Raw genomic sequence first — 13,714 nt, forward strand, 5'->3', positions numbered from 1 at the left:
TGCAGTTATCAAATCGTAAAAAAGCATCGGTTTGTATAACTTGTTAGCTTACTGTCCTTTCGGAAGAAGAAGGACTATTCCTCAAATATCTACTTAAGATATGTGAGACTGTATTTGTGTTATCAGAATCAGAAACAGGTTTATTACCAGGTAGCTTGACACGTACGAGGAATTTGACTTGATGTCGTGGTGCATACATAAAAGTAAAACAAAAATAAAAAAACACAGATGGAGAACTAGAAAGATATTTAAAATAATAAAACATTTAGTAAAATATAACAGTATTTACATAGAAATGGAATGGAATAAAATATGGAATAAAAATCGGCAGTAATAAAAAAAAAGAAGGAAAACAGATATTGTTGTAGGCTACATTGTTTGCATTAATGTAATGCATAGAGTCTTTGATGTGGCTGCGGTCACCTCCTCCTGACTGGATCTCCTGTGTGTTTGTGTTCCCAGGGAGGAAAGAGAGTCGTGGATTCGTGCAAAGTACGAGCAGCGGTTGTTTGTCCCTCCCCAGGGGCCCCAGCACCCTGACGGAGGCATGCCGGCCTGGCTCCTCTCCGCGGTGACGGAGAGAGATCTGCCGCGGCTGCTGATCCTCCTCGCCCACAGCTCCAAGGAGCAGATCAACGCTCAGCTGAGCGACGCAGCGCCTCACTACGCGCTGCACGCCGCCTGCCAGCTGGGAGACGTGGTCATGACCCAGCTGCTCATCTGGGTGGGTCTCCACTTCCTGTTCACATTTAAACGTTATTTTCTTGTTTTTTTTGCCTTGTGAGAGAGTTTATTTTTATTAGTCAATTTATTGAACATGTCAGAAACATTTATTTTTTTATATTTATAATAATAATTATAACAAAGAGATGCAAAAAAAACAATTCTAATAAATAGTTTCTCAAATAGTCTCTATCATGTTCAACAGGGGCAAGAAGAAGCTTAAAAAACGTTCATTAATGATTTGGTTTCTAAATAATAGTTTTCATTTAGATAGACTTGTGCAATGAGTTTAACGGGGAAAGAGAGGGGACGACTGCGACCCAGTACAGAAAGAATTAAAGAGGCCCTATTATGCTTTTTAGGGGTTTCCCTTACCTGTAGTGTGTTGTGCAGTTTGTGTGCATGTAAATGGTCTACAGACACTACAATTCCAAAGTTTCCTCCAGAGGTTCCTCCCACACACTCCTCCCCTTCCTGAAATGCCTCCTTTGGACGCTGTGACATCACTATGTAACACTCACACCTTTATTGGCTAGCTCTCCAACACTTTGTTTGTGATAGGCTAAGGGGCGGGACATCTCTACGCTGTGTACCAATCACAACAGACCTGCCCAGCTAACCAATCAGAGCAAACTGGGCTCTGGTTTCAGACAGAGGGTGAAAAGAGGTGTTGCAGCACAGGCAGTATGAGAAAAACAAAGAGCTTTTTGAACATTAAAGCACGGAGACATGTCACAGTAGAGGCAGAACGTACACATATGAAGCCACGGGAACTTAACTTAGAATTAAAAGTTTCACATCCCTGTGAAAGTGATGTTTAGATAAGCCAAACTAGACCGATAACGAAAAAAATAAGGAACAACAACACAGAAAGGTACTGTTCTTCTGTGTATTAGCTGCATGTCTGTCTGTATCACATGATTATTAACAGTAAATGAACCCTGTGGTTTCACCCGATCGAAATAAGTTCTTGAGTTCCTCAAAAGGTTCTCGTAACTGTTTTGGGCCAGTGGGAAAGGAGTAACCTCTAGAGTGGATACGCAAATCATGTTTTACATTCATTAAAGAGAAAAGGTTCCTGATCTTATCTCTAAATAAACCTTTGAGTGAGTGAATATCATCTCTTTGTCCTCACAGTACGGAATCGATGTCAAGGCGAAAGATAACCACGGCCAGACGGCGATGAAGCTGGCCACAAAGAACGGGAGCAAAGGGTGCATTGATATCTTGCTCCAGCACGGCTGCCCCAGCGAAACGTCGCCCTCCACTGCCACGCCCGTCCTCTCCCGCCGCTCCAGCACCGCCAGCCTGGGCCGCACCAGCTCCAGGAAACGGGTCTCGTAGCGCGGAGGAGGAGCCGGACACGACTGCAGGACGCTCAGTGTTTTAGAGAACCTTTCAAAAAAAAAAACATGGATACTTGACAGGACTTCACCGTAGTACTAAGCATTCAAAAAGTAGTTTCTGAAGACTGAACAACATATCAAACAACTTTAAAAGCAATATTCATTCGATTTGTTGATGACTTATGTTGCTGAAATACTGTGTTGTCGTTGACCTCATTTCAAAATGACTCAAGTAGAAACTTTGTAGCTGTAAGTGTAGAGCAGGAGAACTGCTTCTTGTTTCACTTCCTCCAGGAGAAGTGCAATAATCCAACAATGAAAAGCAACAAGTTTGAGAGGTGTCGGATGACTGTCGAGGGTACTGCTTTTATTCCATTAGGCGCGTTCACACCAAGTACTTTTCCCACAAAGGTTCCTGAGAACTACAGTTTAGTTGCGTTCACACCAAAAAGTCCCAGGAACTAAATTAGTTCAAGAGAACCTTTTTTACCCCCTTTTCAGTCAGAGCAGGGACTTTCGTGGGAGAAAAAGGTTCCTGTGTCTGATTGGCTGGGTGGAATGCAAACCACGCCCCGTCAAACTCCCAAAAACTTTTGTGAAGCCGCCATTTTATTATCCTCGCATTGCATTATTAGCATTAGCATTGGCCCAGCGCAGAAACGCAGAGAGACTAACTTATGACAACACAACATTAAACATGGGAGCGGTGGAGATGAGGAGGTGTCGGCGTTCTGGCCGTTTACTCGGAAGGCTTCAGTAGAAGCTGCTGGGAGTCCCAGCAGCTTCTACTGAAGCCAGTCCCTAATTCCGGGGACTTCCGGCCGGGGATTTTGGGCGGCAGTATACGTTGTGAAGTTGTTTGCGGCCTGCCAGTAAACCCAAAGCAGAAGAAGAAGAAGTGACGTCAGCGGCTTCATTTGCCTAATCCACCCCTAGGAACTAATTTCCGGTGTGAACGCGATCTGTACTTAGTTCATGAGAACTAAAGGGTTCTCAGGAAACTTTGTGGGAAAAGTACTTGGCCTAATGTGTTGTGACTGGACCAAAACAGCTCTTATTTTCTTTGGCTTTACAAATACAGTTTGTCATGTTGTTAGATATGTGTGCCTGTTGCAGCAGTTAAACGCTGGTTTGGCCAATATAAACAGTTTTTCAGTGACGAATGAGCTGAAATACTTCTGCTTAGACTAGAAAAATGAATGGTTTGGAATAAGAAATATGTCAGTGTTACTCTCACAGGTCAAAGATATGGCGTTTTATTATACTGTAAATGTATCTATACTACATACTTAATGTTCTCTCTGTAACGAAGACACAACTGAAAAATCAAAGACTCAATTTTGTAAATGATTTCTACTGGTAGTTTTGAAAATATGTCAAGTTTGTTTTTATCATTGTCTATGTTATGATTTCTTACTATCCTACACGTCATAAAAGCATAATCCAGTAAACCAAATGCTTTTTCATAATGTGAACATGTGGGTATTTCATTTGGGATGGCCAGGCAGCAAAGAGACTTTGTTCACGTTCACGTTACTGTTGTGTAGGTCGATCCCATGAGTTTACAGTGAAGTATGAAGAGTTGCAGGTGTCATCAGTTTCTGACACTTTGTGGGTGGTGTGAGTCTCTCATGAGCTAAAGAAATGGTTACTGGGATAAAAATAAACTTTTTTTAATTAGCATTATTAGGATCGTTTTTGTGTTTTATTTTGTCTCTCTTTGCCCCTATAACAACATGCAGTTTATGGCGTATTCTTAGCCTTAGTCGTCGAATGTATGTATATAATACATTTACTCAAGTACTATTTAAATACAGCATTTAGATATTTCTGTTTTCTTCCCTTTTACCATTAAATATCTAATTCGCTTAGTTTTATTTTCTAGATTATGTCACCACTTTTAGGGGTTTGACCCTGAACTATGACAGTGCTCACGATACGCATTACAGTGCGTTGGTTGGTTTGTAACAATCAGAATCACAATTTACAATTTCTATACTTCTCCTTTGTGGCATGGCAATTGTTGGTAATCTACTGCTTTTTTAAATGTAAGAAATATAGGCAGACAATAACAATGGACTTTTACTATTCTGTGTTGAACTTTCTGCTATTTTATTTAGTCTATGGTTGTATGGTTCAACTCCACTAAAATTCTTAGTCAATTTTATTATTACCTTCAATTGTTTTGAATATTTATATTTGAGACTAATAATACAAAACGTAACCAACTATAGGTGAAACATAATATATGTATTATAATTGAAGGTCAACATTAAACGTTTTGGGTTGAATTCAGCTACATGGCAGTATATTTAGGAGAATATTTTAAAATTAAAATAACAAATCCTCCTTTACCAGCTACAATAAGGGGACACACCCTTATATATACAATCCATGGGATATACACAGAAATGGCATCAATAATTATAACTCGATGAAGTAACATATGTTCTTCTAAAATCGGCCATTGTGAAAGATGATGGCTTTTACTTTTGGTAAACTGTTCTTAAAAGTAGGATTATTTTAAGGTATCATCTAAATACGGTGGCCCTGAAGTGCAAGTCAAAACAACATTTCACAAAACACCACAGCATTTTACAAAACACTACAGCATTTTACAAAACAATGCAGCCTTTCACAAAGCACTACAGCCTTTCACAAAACACAACGACATTTCAAAAATTAAATAAACAAAAATCGTACTCCATCACTGAGTGAAACATACTTGGTGCAGTTCCTCATTCAGACTGAAGGGGGCGTCCGCAGTTCACTTTTGTTGACATACGTCACCAAAATGCGACGGCAGATCACAAGGGATTTAATGAGCTCCAGACTGAAAATCAAAATAAAAGGAGAAGAGTATTCTTCGCCTACAAACACATTTTAAATGGGTAAGTCATAACAAGGATACTAACGAGGTGACTTCATTAAAAATAGGTTGATTTTTGTTTCGAATAAGTGTGTAAAATGTGTCTGGTTTAGTGAACAGTCAATAAAAACATGGCTATGCTGCGTTAGCTTCTTGTTGGAATTAACGGCTTATAATACATTTTGAGTATAATACTAATACCTCTATTGTTCCTTGAGGAAATGTGTGTTTGTTTTGGTATGTCGGAGGCAGAGTAAAGATTATCCACAGCTTTATTTATTTCTAAATCTCTGTCAGTGACACTGTATGTCTTGATAGTTATTATATTTATTTTAAGGGTTTACAAAAAAAGGTCCTTAATACATGTGAATACTTCCCCAAAGTCCCAGCTCTCTGTGTTTAAAGGTCTGTATTTAATAATTATTGAACTGTAAATTCATATTTTTTTTAAACTATTGTAGTCGATGATGAAATCAAGACAGAAGCCAGGGTTACAAACAGCCAGTGGAGTGGGAGGTTACCATACACTCATAAAATGCGTCGCATACTTCAGTTTAGTTTCATACATAAGTGTTCTCTGGGTTTGTAAAGTAACAAAACTAATCTGTCAAACTGTTTGACTGAAAAGTGAGTTTGTTATCATTCTGTACAAGGTCGTTGGGTACATGGGAATACTGTTTCTTCTATATATGTATTACTTGTTTGAAGGGAAATATAATAATTAAATATTGTTTTATTTAAAGATAATTTATAATTGAAGACAGCAACCAAATTGAGAAATACCAATTGTTGGGTAGTCACCATTGACTTAATAAAAAAAAGATTACATTGATTATGTTAACATTGAAACCACTGAGTCTAATTTAGATAGAAATGTTCTTTGGCTTTTGTTAAAATTGTTCAAACTGTTTTGCTAAAAGGTGAGTTTTCCACATCAGTGTATATTTAGTTTTATATGGGAACACCCTTTTTTCTTTATATTTGTGTTTGTTTTATTGAATGTCCCCAAAGACGAAATATAGTATGATAAGAACCTTTAATGACCTTGGTGTTTATGAACTCATAAAATCATAAAAGTATCAAAGATATTCCTTAATTTGCAGTTTAACATTTAAAAATGATAATGGAATAAATTATGAAATTAGGAAGAGTTCCCCATACTGTTTCACTAACACACGTGTTCCTGTTGGTCCTCCTGTGCTCCTGCAGTGGTTCTGTAGCGCTCCAGGTGCAGCAGCAGGATGAGGATCCGGCTGCAGGGTCCCGGCCACGCTGCCGGCCTCCTCGCTGAGCTCAACCGCTGCCGCCAATCACGCCAGTACTGCGATGTGTTCCTGCAGGTCGGCAACCGCACGTTCGCAGCGCACCGTGCCGTGCTGGCCTGCGCCGGGTCGTACTTCCGTAACCTGTTCACCCGGGCTCCGGCCACGTCCTCCGCCGCCTTCTCTCTGGAGTTCATCTCCCCGGCTAACTTTGAGAGGGTGCTGACGTTCGTCTACACGGGGGAGATCCTCACCGACCTCATCGATGTGGGGGTGCTGTACGAGCTGGCTGAGAGGCTGGGTGTGAACGAGCTGATGAAGGCCTGTCACTCCACCTTCCCTGACCTGCAGGCCTCTGTGTCTGTGAAGGCAGGGAGTCCCGGGGAGCTGGACTCAGGCATGGTCTCTGCTGCTGCTGCCGCGTCCACAGGTGTCTCCGCCTCCTCCGTCTGCTCCTCGGCCGCCTCCTGTTCCTCTCTGTCTTCATCAGCAGGTCCATCTGCCGCCCCGACCCCCGCCGCTGCCCCCCCCTCGCCTCTCTTCCAACCCAGGGCCAGCCGTGAGGCTCACACTGGGACTGCGTCTCTGCACCTGAAGGCAGAAGACATGGATTCTCATATCGGCTACGGGCAGATCTCAGCGGATCCACCGGGAGGACACAGTCTTTTAACCAGCAGCCAGTCCAGTGAGGACGTGCTGCCTCCGGTGCTCCAGCTGAAGATGGAGCAGGGGGTGGAGGAAGAGGAGGCAGAAGGCAGCTGTGAGGACGCAGGTGGACGAAGGGTTTCTGAGAGCGCAGGAAGCTCTCACAGAAACCACGCTTCGTCGTCTGACTCCTGCTCCTTCCCAGACTCCTCAGCTCAGATCGGAGCGGAGGCCCCATCCTCCTTGTCCTCAGGAGACCCTCTGAGAGACCCTCTGAGCGACCCTCTGAGAGACCCTCTGAGCGGCCTGCAGGTGGGGCCGGTGGAGGGCAGCGTGGTGGAGCTGCAGAGGGACGGCAGGTTGATGTTGTTTGGGGAGGTGGAGGAGGGGGAGCAGAGGGAGGTTCTGAAGGGGAGTATGGAGGGGACAGAGGAGGAGCAGTGGAGACAGCTGGCGGGAGAGATCATCGAGCTGAGCGACGACGAGAACTTCATGGAGGACGGTGAGGAGGAGGAGGATGAAGATGAAGATGACCTGGTGTATGTGGAGAACGGAGAGGGCAGCCAGGTAATAAAACACTGAAATATGTCATGCAGATATTTGTCCCCAATTTGAACATTTACACCAAGAGGGCTGATTCACTCAAAAGAGTGGACTTGCATATTATATAAAAAAGTAGGAACACGTTATTAATAATAAAAACACAAGTAATATGAAATAAATATGCACACCTTGGTAAAAGAAAGCAGCAGTATATTTAAAATAAATTACTTTAGAAAAATATAGAAATAATGTATGAAATATTGCGAAGAAAAGCTCACATATAGAATACAAATAAAAACAAATAAGTACACAACCATGGCTGAAAATGAGGAACAGCAATTTAAAGAACTAAGTGACATATTAGGTGTTGAGACATTAAAAACAATCTGCACTGGCTTCCTGTTACACAAAGGATACACTTCAAAATCCTACTTTCAACACTCTAATCACTTAAAGGTGGGGTAGGTCATTGTGGAGAAACCAGCTCAAGTGCGCTAGAATTTGAAAATACACAGCCGGAACAAATCTGCCACTTCCTTAGAGAGCCCCTCCTCCAACACACACGAACGCGCACATGACCAATGAGGGCACGAGATAAGTTTGTGCACAGATGGAAGGCTGACAGGCAGGTAGGCCATCCAGTTATTTTAGCCGGGCCGGCTCAGATGATTGGTCGTGCTTTTTACAGTACTTCGGCTTCCACAGATGACATTTCTTTATGGATTTGTTGTCAAAGCACTTCAGATATTCATTGCTATCGGGATGTTAAGAGCATTCCATGGAATATAACAAAAAGTGTATCTCGAGCCGGTTTCTCAAACTTACCTACCCCACCTTTAATGGATTGGGACCAAACTACATGTCAGAGATGCTTCACTGTTACGAGCCAACCAGAGCTCTCAGGTCAACAGGAGCGGGTTCACTCGTCGTCCCCAGAGTCAGAACTACATTTGCAGAGGCAGCTTCTAGCTCTTATGAACCACACGCTTGGAACAAACTGCCTGAAATTCTGAGGTCCGCCCCAACCCTGGGTTCTTTTAAACCAAGGTTAAAAACTTGCAGCCTATCCTGAGATCCTTTAACCGTGCCTTTATCATTGCACTTTTAGTTGCAGCCAGTATTTCATCGCTATATGAATTTTGTTTGTTTGTTTTTGTTTGTTTTGTTTTTAATTATTATGTGTTAAATGCCTATGTGAAGCACTTTGAATGGCCTCTGTGTCTTAAAATGTGCTATACAAATAAACTAACCTTGATCCTTGAACCTTATAGAATTGTTGGGACGTTTTTCACATAAAGGTGATTATATACAGTATAGCAACAACATGTCTATATTGCCCCTCACTCAGCGGTCCTGCTCTCCTCTCCTCCAGGTCAACGTGTTCTCCTGTAAAGCGTGTGCGGCGGCGCTCCCAGCAGACCCGGCGGCCATCAGGAGACACGCAGAAACCCACCTGACGGAGCAGGGGCTCTGCAGGGTCTGCGGGGCCTCGTTCCCAGACCACCACGCCGGGCTGGCCCACTCCCACTCCCACGTGGGGGTGCAGCTCTTCACCTGTGAGATGTGCCACCTGCAGTTCTGCAGCAAGAGCAAACTGCTGCGTCACCACCGGCAGACGGCCTCCAGCTACACCATCCCCCAGGAGGCGCTGACCAGCAGAGGGGAGGGGCCGGGCGCCGAGCTGCAGTGTGCCGTGTGCAACAAACCCCTCAGCAAAGACTTCCAGGTGAGGGGACACTGAACATGTGTTGCCAGTCTGTGGTGGGAATGTATTTATCAAATGTGGATAGAGAATCAAACCATTCAGCTGTCTTTGTGGTATTTTATTTCTTGCAAGAAAGTTCAGTCAGTCGTACAGAGAGCGTCCAACCTGCAGAGTGAAAGACCAAGAATAGAGTTTGGGTTGCATATTTAAACACAGAGAGGAAAAAGGGAAGCTTGGTGATACTGAAAGGAGCATTCTGGAAGTTGCGGGAGTTAGGAGGCCGTTTCAGGAAGTTCTCAGTTCACCTGAGGTGAAGGTCAAACTGTTGGTGCACACAGAGTGTAACTAACAACACTGCAACACATCTTCTTAATAAGGAATGTTCCCAAGCTTAGCTAACAAGTGTGAGAAGTAGTAAATATAGATCAACATTAGCTAATAAGAATCACGCTATGATATTATTAAAGTAAGTAAGTGAGTTTAATATTTTTCTATTACAGTCTACACCATGGCCTTTGACCCCTAACCCATCACAGTCCCCCTGCTTCCCCTCCCACTGCTATTCATCACATTGTTACTTTATTATTTGCCCTACTTGTTTGTTTGTTTGTTTGTTCGTTCACAGCATGTAAAGCGGCCTTGGGTCCCTTGAAAGGCGCTATAATAAATGTAATCTATTATTATTATTATTATTACAGCTGCAAAGAAAATGAATACATATATAATGTAAAGTAATAATGAAATCAAACTTTATTTAAAAAGTACTTTTCAAAACATGGGGGAAATAAAGGTAAACAAATTCAGAACTTAAGAATTAAATAAAATCAAGCACCTAAAATCAAATACACAATTACATTTTATAAAAAAAGGGGGTTACATAATAAAAAATGTACAAGAATACTGTAAATTATTTCATTCTTAATTGTATTGCTCATAAGTAAAACAATTAAATAGAAAATTATTATTTAGAATTTATTGTTGGATAATAGATTGATTGTTAAATCATTTTCAAATAAATGTTATTTGCTGCCGATATGCCGTATAAACAATATTATTAGATTAATCAAAAACGTATAGTTCTATCACTCCGGTGAATTTCTACTCTTGGAATAATAGAAGAATAAACAAATAAAGTAGAAATCTAGCTCAGAATTAATTAATACCAGAAAACAGATTTTTACAAAAAGACATCTGACAGTATCATGGAGAAAAAGTAAAACTATTGCATTATTTAGTTCCCTGCAGCCACGTGAGAACTCATATCTACTCTTCCCTGTCTCTCCCTCCCTACAGTCGGTCCGAGACCACCTGCTGAGCCACGTGTGTCCTCAGAGCCTGAGCTGTGGGGTGTGTCGCCTCCCGCAGCTCTCCCTGTGCTCGCTGCTGTGGCACGGCCTGGCCCACCTGTCGCTGCCCGTCTTCAGCTGCCCGCACTGCGCCTTCTGCTTCGTGCAGCGCTGCATGCTGGACCGACACATGGCGGCGCACGCAGAGGAGGCGGCCACGAAAGAGCGAGAGCGTCTGGCGCTGAGGGCGTTCAGAGTCGGGTCGGACGGGGATGGAGACGGAGGTTCGGCAGGAGTGGAAGAGCTGCACTGCTTCCTGTGCCCGCAGTCTTTCCGCTCCACCTCTGCCTTCCAGTACCACCTCGGCTTGCACAGCACTGAGGCCCCTGGTGGAGGAGGGGGGGTCCCGCGCTGGTTTGGAAAACGTAAAGCTGACCAGCCTCTGGAGTGCCTCGCCTCTTCCTCCTCTCAGCGTGAGGTTGTGAAAATGAGCAACCTGGGTTTGGGGATGAGCTTCAGCTTGCCAGAGAAGTTTTTTCAAGGTTCCATCCACCCCCTGCCCTCGGGGGTCCTGACCAACGGGGCCGCGGGGCAGGACACGGGGGTCGGGGCAGCGGGGGTCCGTGGGAAATGGTACCGGTGTCGCTACTGTGGCAAACGCTTCGCACACTCGGGGGAATTCACCTACCACCTCCGCATCCACACAGGAGAGAAACCCTACCAGTGCAAAGTGTGCCTGCGCTTCTTCAGAGGCCGCTCCACCATGATCTGCCACCTGAAGACGCACGCCGGCGCGCTCATGTACCGCTGCACCGTCTGCGGACTCTTCTTCTCCACGCTGAAGATGGTGGCGTCGCACATGGAGCTGCACAAGGACCACCTGCCGCTGGACTTCAACATCGAGCAGACCTTCATGTACAACGATCACTCTAAAGAGCCTCTGCCCACTGTGGACGCCTGACGAGCTCCTCTTGGCTTCGCTGACACTTCCTGTGTCTGGTTGTCGTGGACCACAAACTGCTATCAGTGGAATAGGGCTGGAACTATTGTATATTTTTATTTATCTTTTTTTGTTGATGTAAAATGCCAAAAGATTTCTTTTAAAGCACATTTTGACTCTGAGGTGACATCATCAAGTTGTTTGTTTATTTTCCAAACCAAAAGATATTCAGTTTATCACAAGTTTTAAGTAAAAAAAGTAGGAGAATATTGAACTTTTGGATTGCTAAATCTTAAAAATCACACATTACTTTTCTGTTTATCCATTTATTACGTCACCTCTTTAACATGTTTATACTTTAAGAGCGTAGTGGACATATAGGCTATAATCTGTCAGATGCTGTTCATTGAGTCTGAGGTGTCTCTTTGAACTAAGATAAAAAGCAACCACTTGATGGCAGTGTATCATATCTACTCCGATTGAGTCTGTAACTTTATAACTGTAATATGAGGATAGGTTTTTATGTCAGTGGTTGATAATTACACTGTTATTGAAGTAGCACCTCATTGTAGCATATAAATTATTTTCCTAGAGTTGAAGTCACTATTTTCACACTTTTTAAAGTTACATTTTTGACACCACAGGTACAGCATGACCATCCACTTAAGAGTGCTTTTTATTTGTCATTGAATCATGAAACGTGTTGTTTTATGTTGAATAATGTTTCCTTCTGTATGATTTTAGAATGTGCATTTCAGCCACATGCTGTGTTCACTTGTTTAGAGCGTGTGAGCGTGCTGTATAGATATTTAAATGCCCATCACCTTTCTGTGTGATATGTGTCTTACCTCATATTTATGATGGCAGTGTAACTGTTATTTGCCTTTATACACATCTGTTTTTCAAGCTATGTTTGAATGTTGGCCTTTTTTTAAATATGGTTTCTTAAAAATAATTAAATAAATGCCTTTTGGAAGACTTATCACCCCCTGATGATGTTTTTATCTCTTTTTAAGTGTCCTGAACCAGGGACGTGCACAGACATTTTGTGAGAAAAAGGCCCTTCCCATAATCATTGATAAAAAAAACCACTTTTGTTTGTAATTGTTTAATACTCAGCAGAATTCTACAAAATAATCGGCTAACACAGAGACAATGGTCTTCTTTAGTATTCACTAAGCACAAGAGCAGACAACAAACTAGTCAAATTATTAGTTATTAAATGAGCAGCCAACAATCAAAATGATGAAGTTACTGTTTAAGGACATTATAGGCCTACTTGTTATTTTGGTCTATTTTGCTTCCATGTTTTCTTTCACTCTAATGGAAATAAAACTTCCAAGAAACACATATAAATGGTGTTCGTTTTACTACCATGTCTGAATTCATCCATAGATTTAAAGCTAATCTGCATTTAAACATAACATTTCCGGGGGAAATACTGACTTGACGTAAGTAACTATCTGGGGAAGTTGTGAGGTGATGTTTTTTTTTGTTTTATCCTTTTCACCTGCAATGCCTTGGAAACTGCATGCAAATTAGCGCATTTTAATTAGGCCTAGTTAACGCCTAATTTGCATATCAATGTAGCGATTGTGATGACGTTATTAGATAGCCTACACATTTTACTGTATTCACTTTTAAGTGTCTCCCCCTGAAAGGTGGGGTAGGTAATTTTGGAGAAACCAGCTCGAGTGCGCTAAATTTGAAAATACACAGCCGGAACAAATCTGCCACTTCCTTACAGAGCCCCTCCTCCAACGCACATGACCAATGAGGGCACGAGATAAGTTTGTGCACAGATGGAAAGCTGACAGGCAGGTAGGCCATCCAGTTATTTTAGCCGGGCTGGCTAAAATGATTGGTCGTGCTTTTTACAGTACAACGGCTTCCACAGATGAGATTTTTTAATGGATTTGTTGTCAAAGCACTTCAGATATTCATTGCTATCAGGATGTTAAGAGCATTCCATGGAATATAACAAAAAGTGTATCTCGAGCCGGTTTCTCAAACTTACATACCCTACCTTTAAGGCTCCTCTATGCAGGGCCGTCCCTCCCTACAGGCAGATCATGTAGACTGCGTGGGGCCTCACCTTGCGGAGGGGGCCTCATCTTGCGGAGGGTGCCTCAACTGAGCCGAAAGTGCGGCGCACCTATTAGTGCAATTAGTGTGGCGCGGCACGGTTTCGCCGATGCTCCACTAGCCCCCCCGTCCGTCCGTCTGTCCATCTGTCCGTCGATGCTCGCGAAACAGAGGGCCTCATCATATAACTTTGCGTGAGCCTCATGTTGGCCAGGGACGGCCCTGTCTCTATGTCAATAAATGCAAGAGATGCAGCGTTTTCTCAACAATGTGACAGCCCAACGATGATTTGGACTTTATTACCCCACAA

General features: G+C 42.8%; 2 protein-coding genes across 6 annotated transcripts in view; both read left to right on the plus strand.

Annotated features, from left to right (window-relative positions):
- The window catches only part of agap2 (ArfGAP with GTPase domain, ankyrin repeat and PH domain 2), a 30,867-nt gene extending 27,112 nt beyond the window's left edge, over positions 1 to 3,755 (plus strand). For all 5 annotated transcript variants that reach the window (XM_079676045.1, XM_079676046.1, XM_079676042.1 and 2 more), the window contains 2 exons: positions 463 to 724; positions 1,861 to 3,755. In XM_079676045.1, the coding sequence (XP_079532171.1) occupies positions 463 to 724; positions 1,861 to 2,067 (469 nt within the window). In that variant the 3' untranslated portion in view covers positions 2,068 to 3,755. The remainder of the gene's footprint in view (positions 1 to 462; positions 725 to 1,860) is intronic.
- Positions 3,756 to 4,757: 1,002 nt separating this feature from the next.
- Positions 4,758 to 12,298, plus strand: zbtb39 (zinc finger and BTB domain containing 39). The gene is made up of 4 exons (XM_079675698.1): positions 4,758 to 4,960; positions 6,148 to 7,412; positions 8,761 to 9,114; positions 10,387 to 12,298. Exons 2-4 carry the CDS (start codon positions 6,180 to 6,182, stop codon positions 11,338 to 11,340), a joined length of 2,541 nt encoding a protein of 846 aa, XP_079531824.1. The 5' UTR covers positions 4,758 to 4,960; positions 6,148 to 6,179; the 3' UTR covers positions 11,341 to 12,298.
- The last annotated feature ends 1,416 nt before the right edge of the window (positions 12,299 to 13,714 follow it).

This window comes from Notothenia rossii, assembly GCF_949606895.1.
Source record: "Notothenia rossii genome assembly, chromosome: 4".
Taxonomy (NCBI): Eukaryota; Metazoa; Chordata; class Actinopteri; order Perciformes; family Nototheniidae; genus Notothenia; species Notothenia rossii.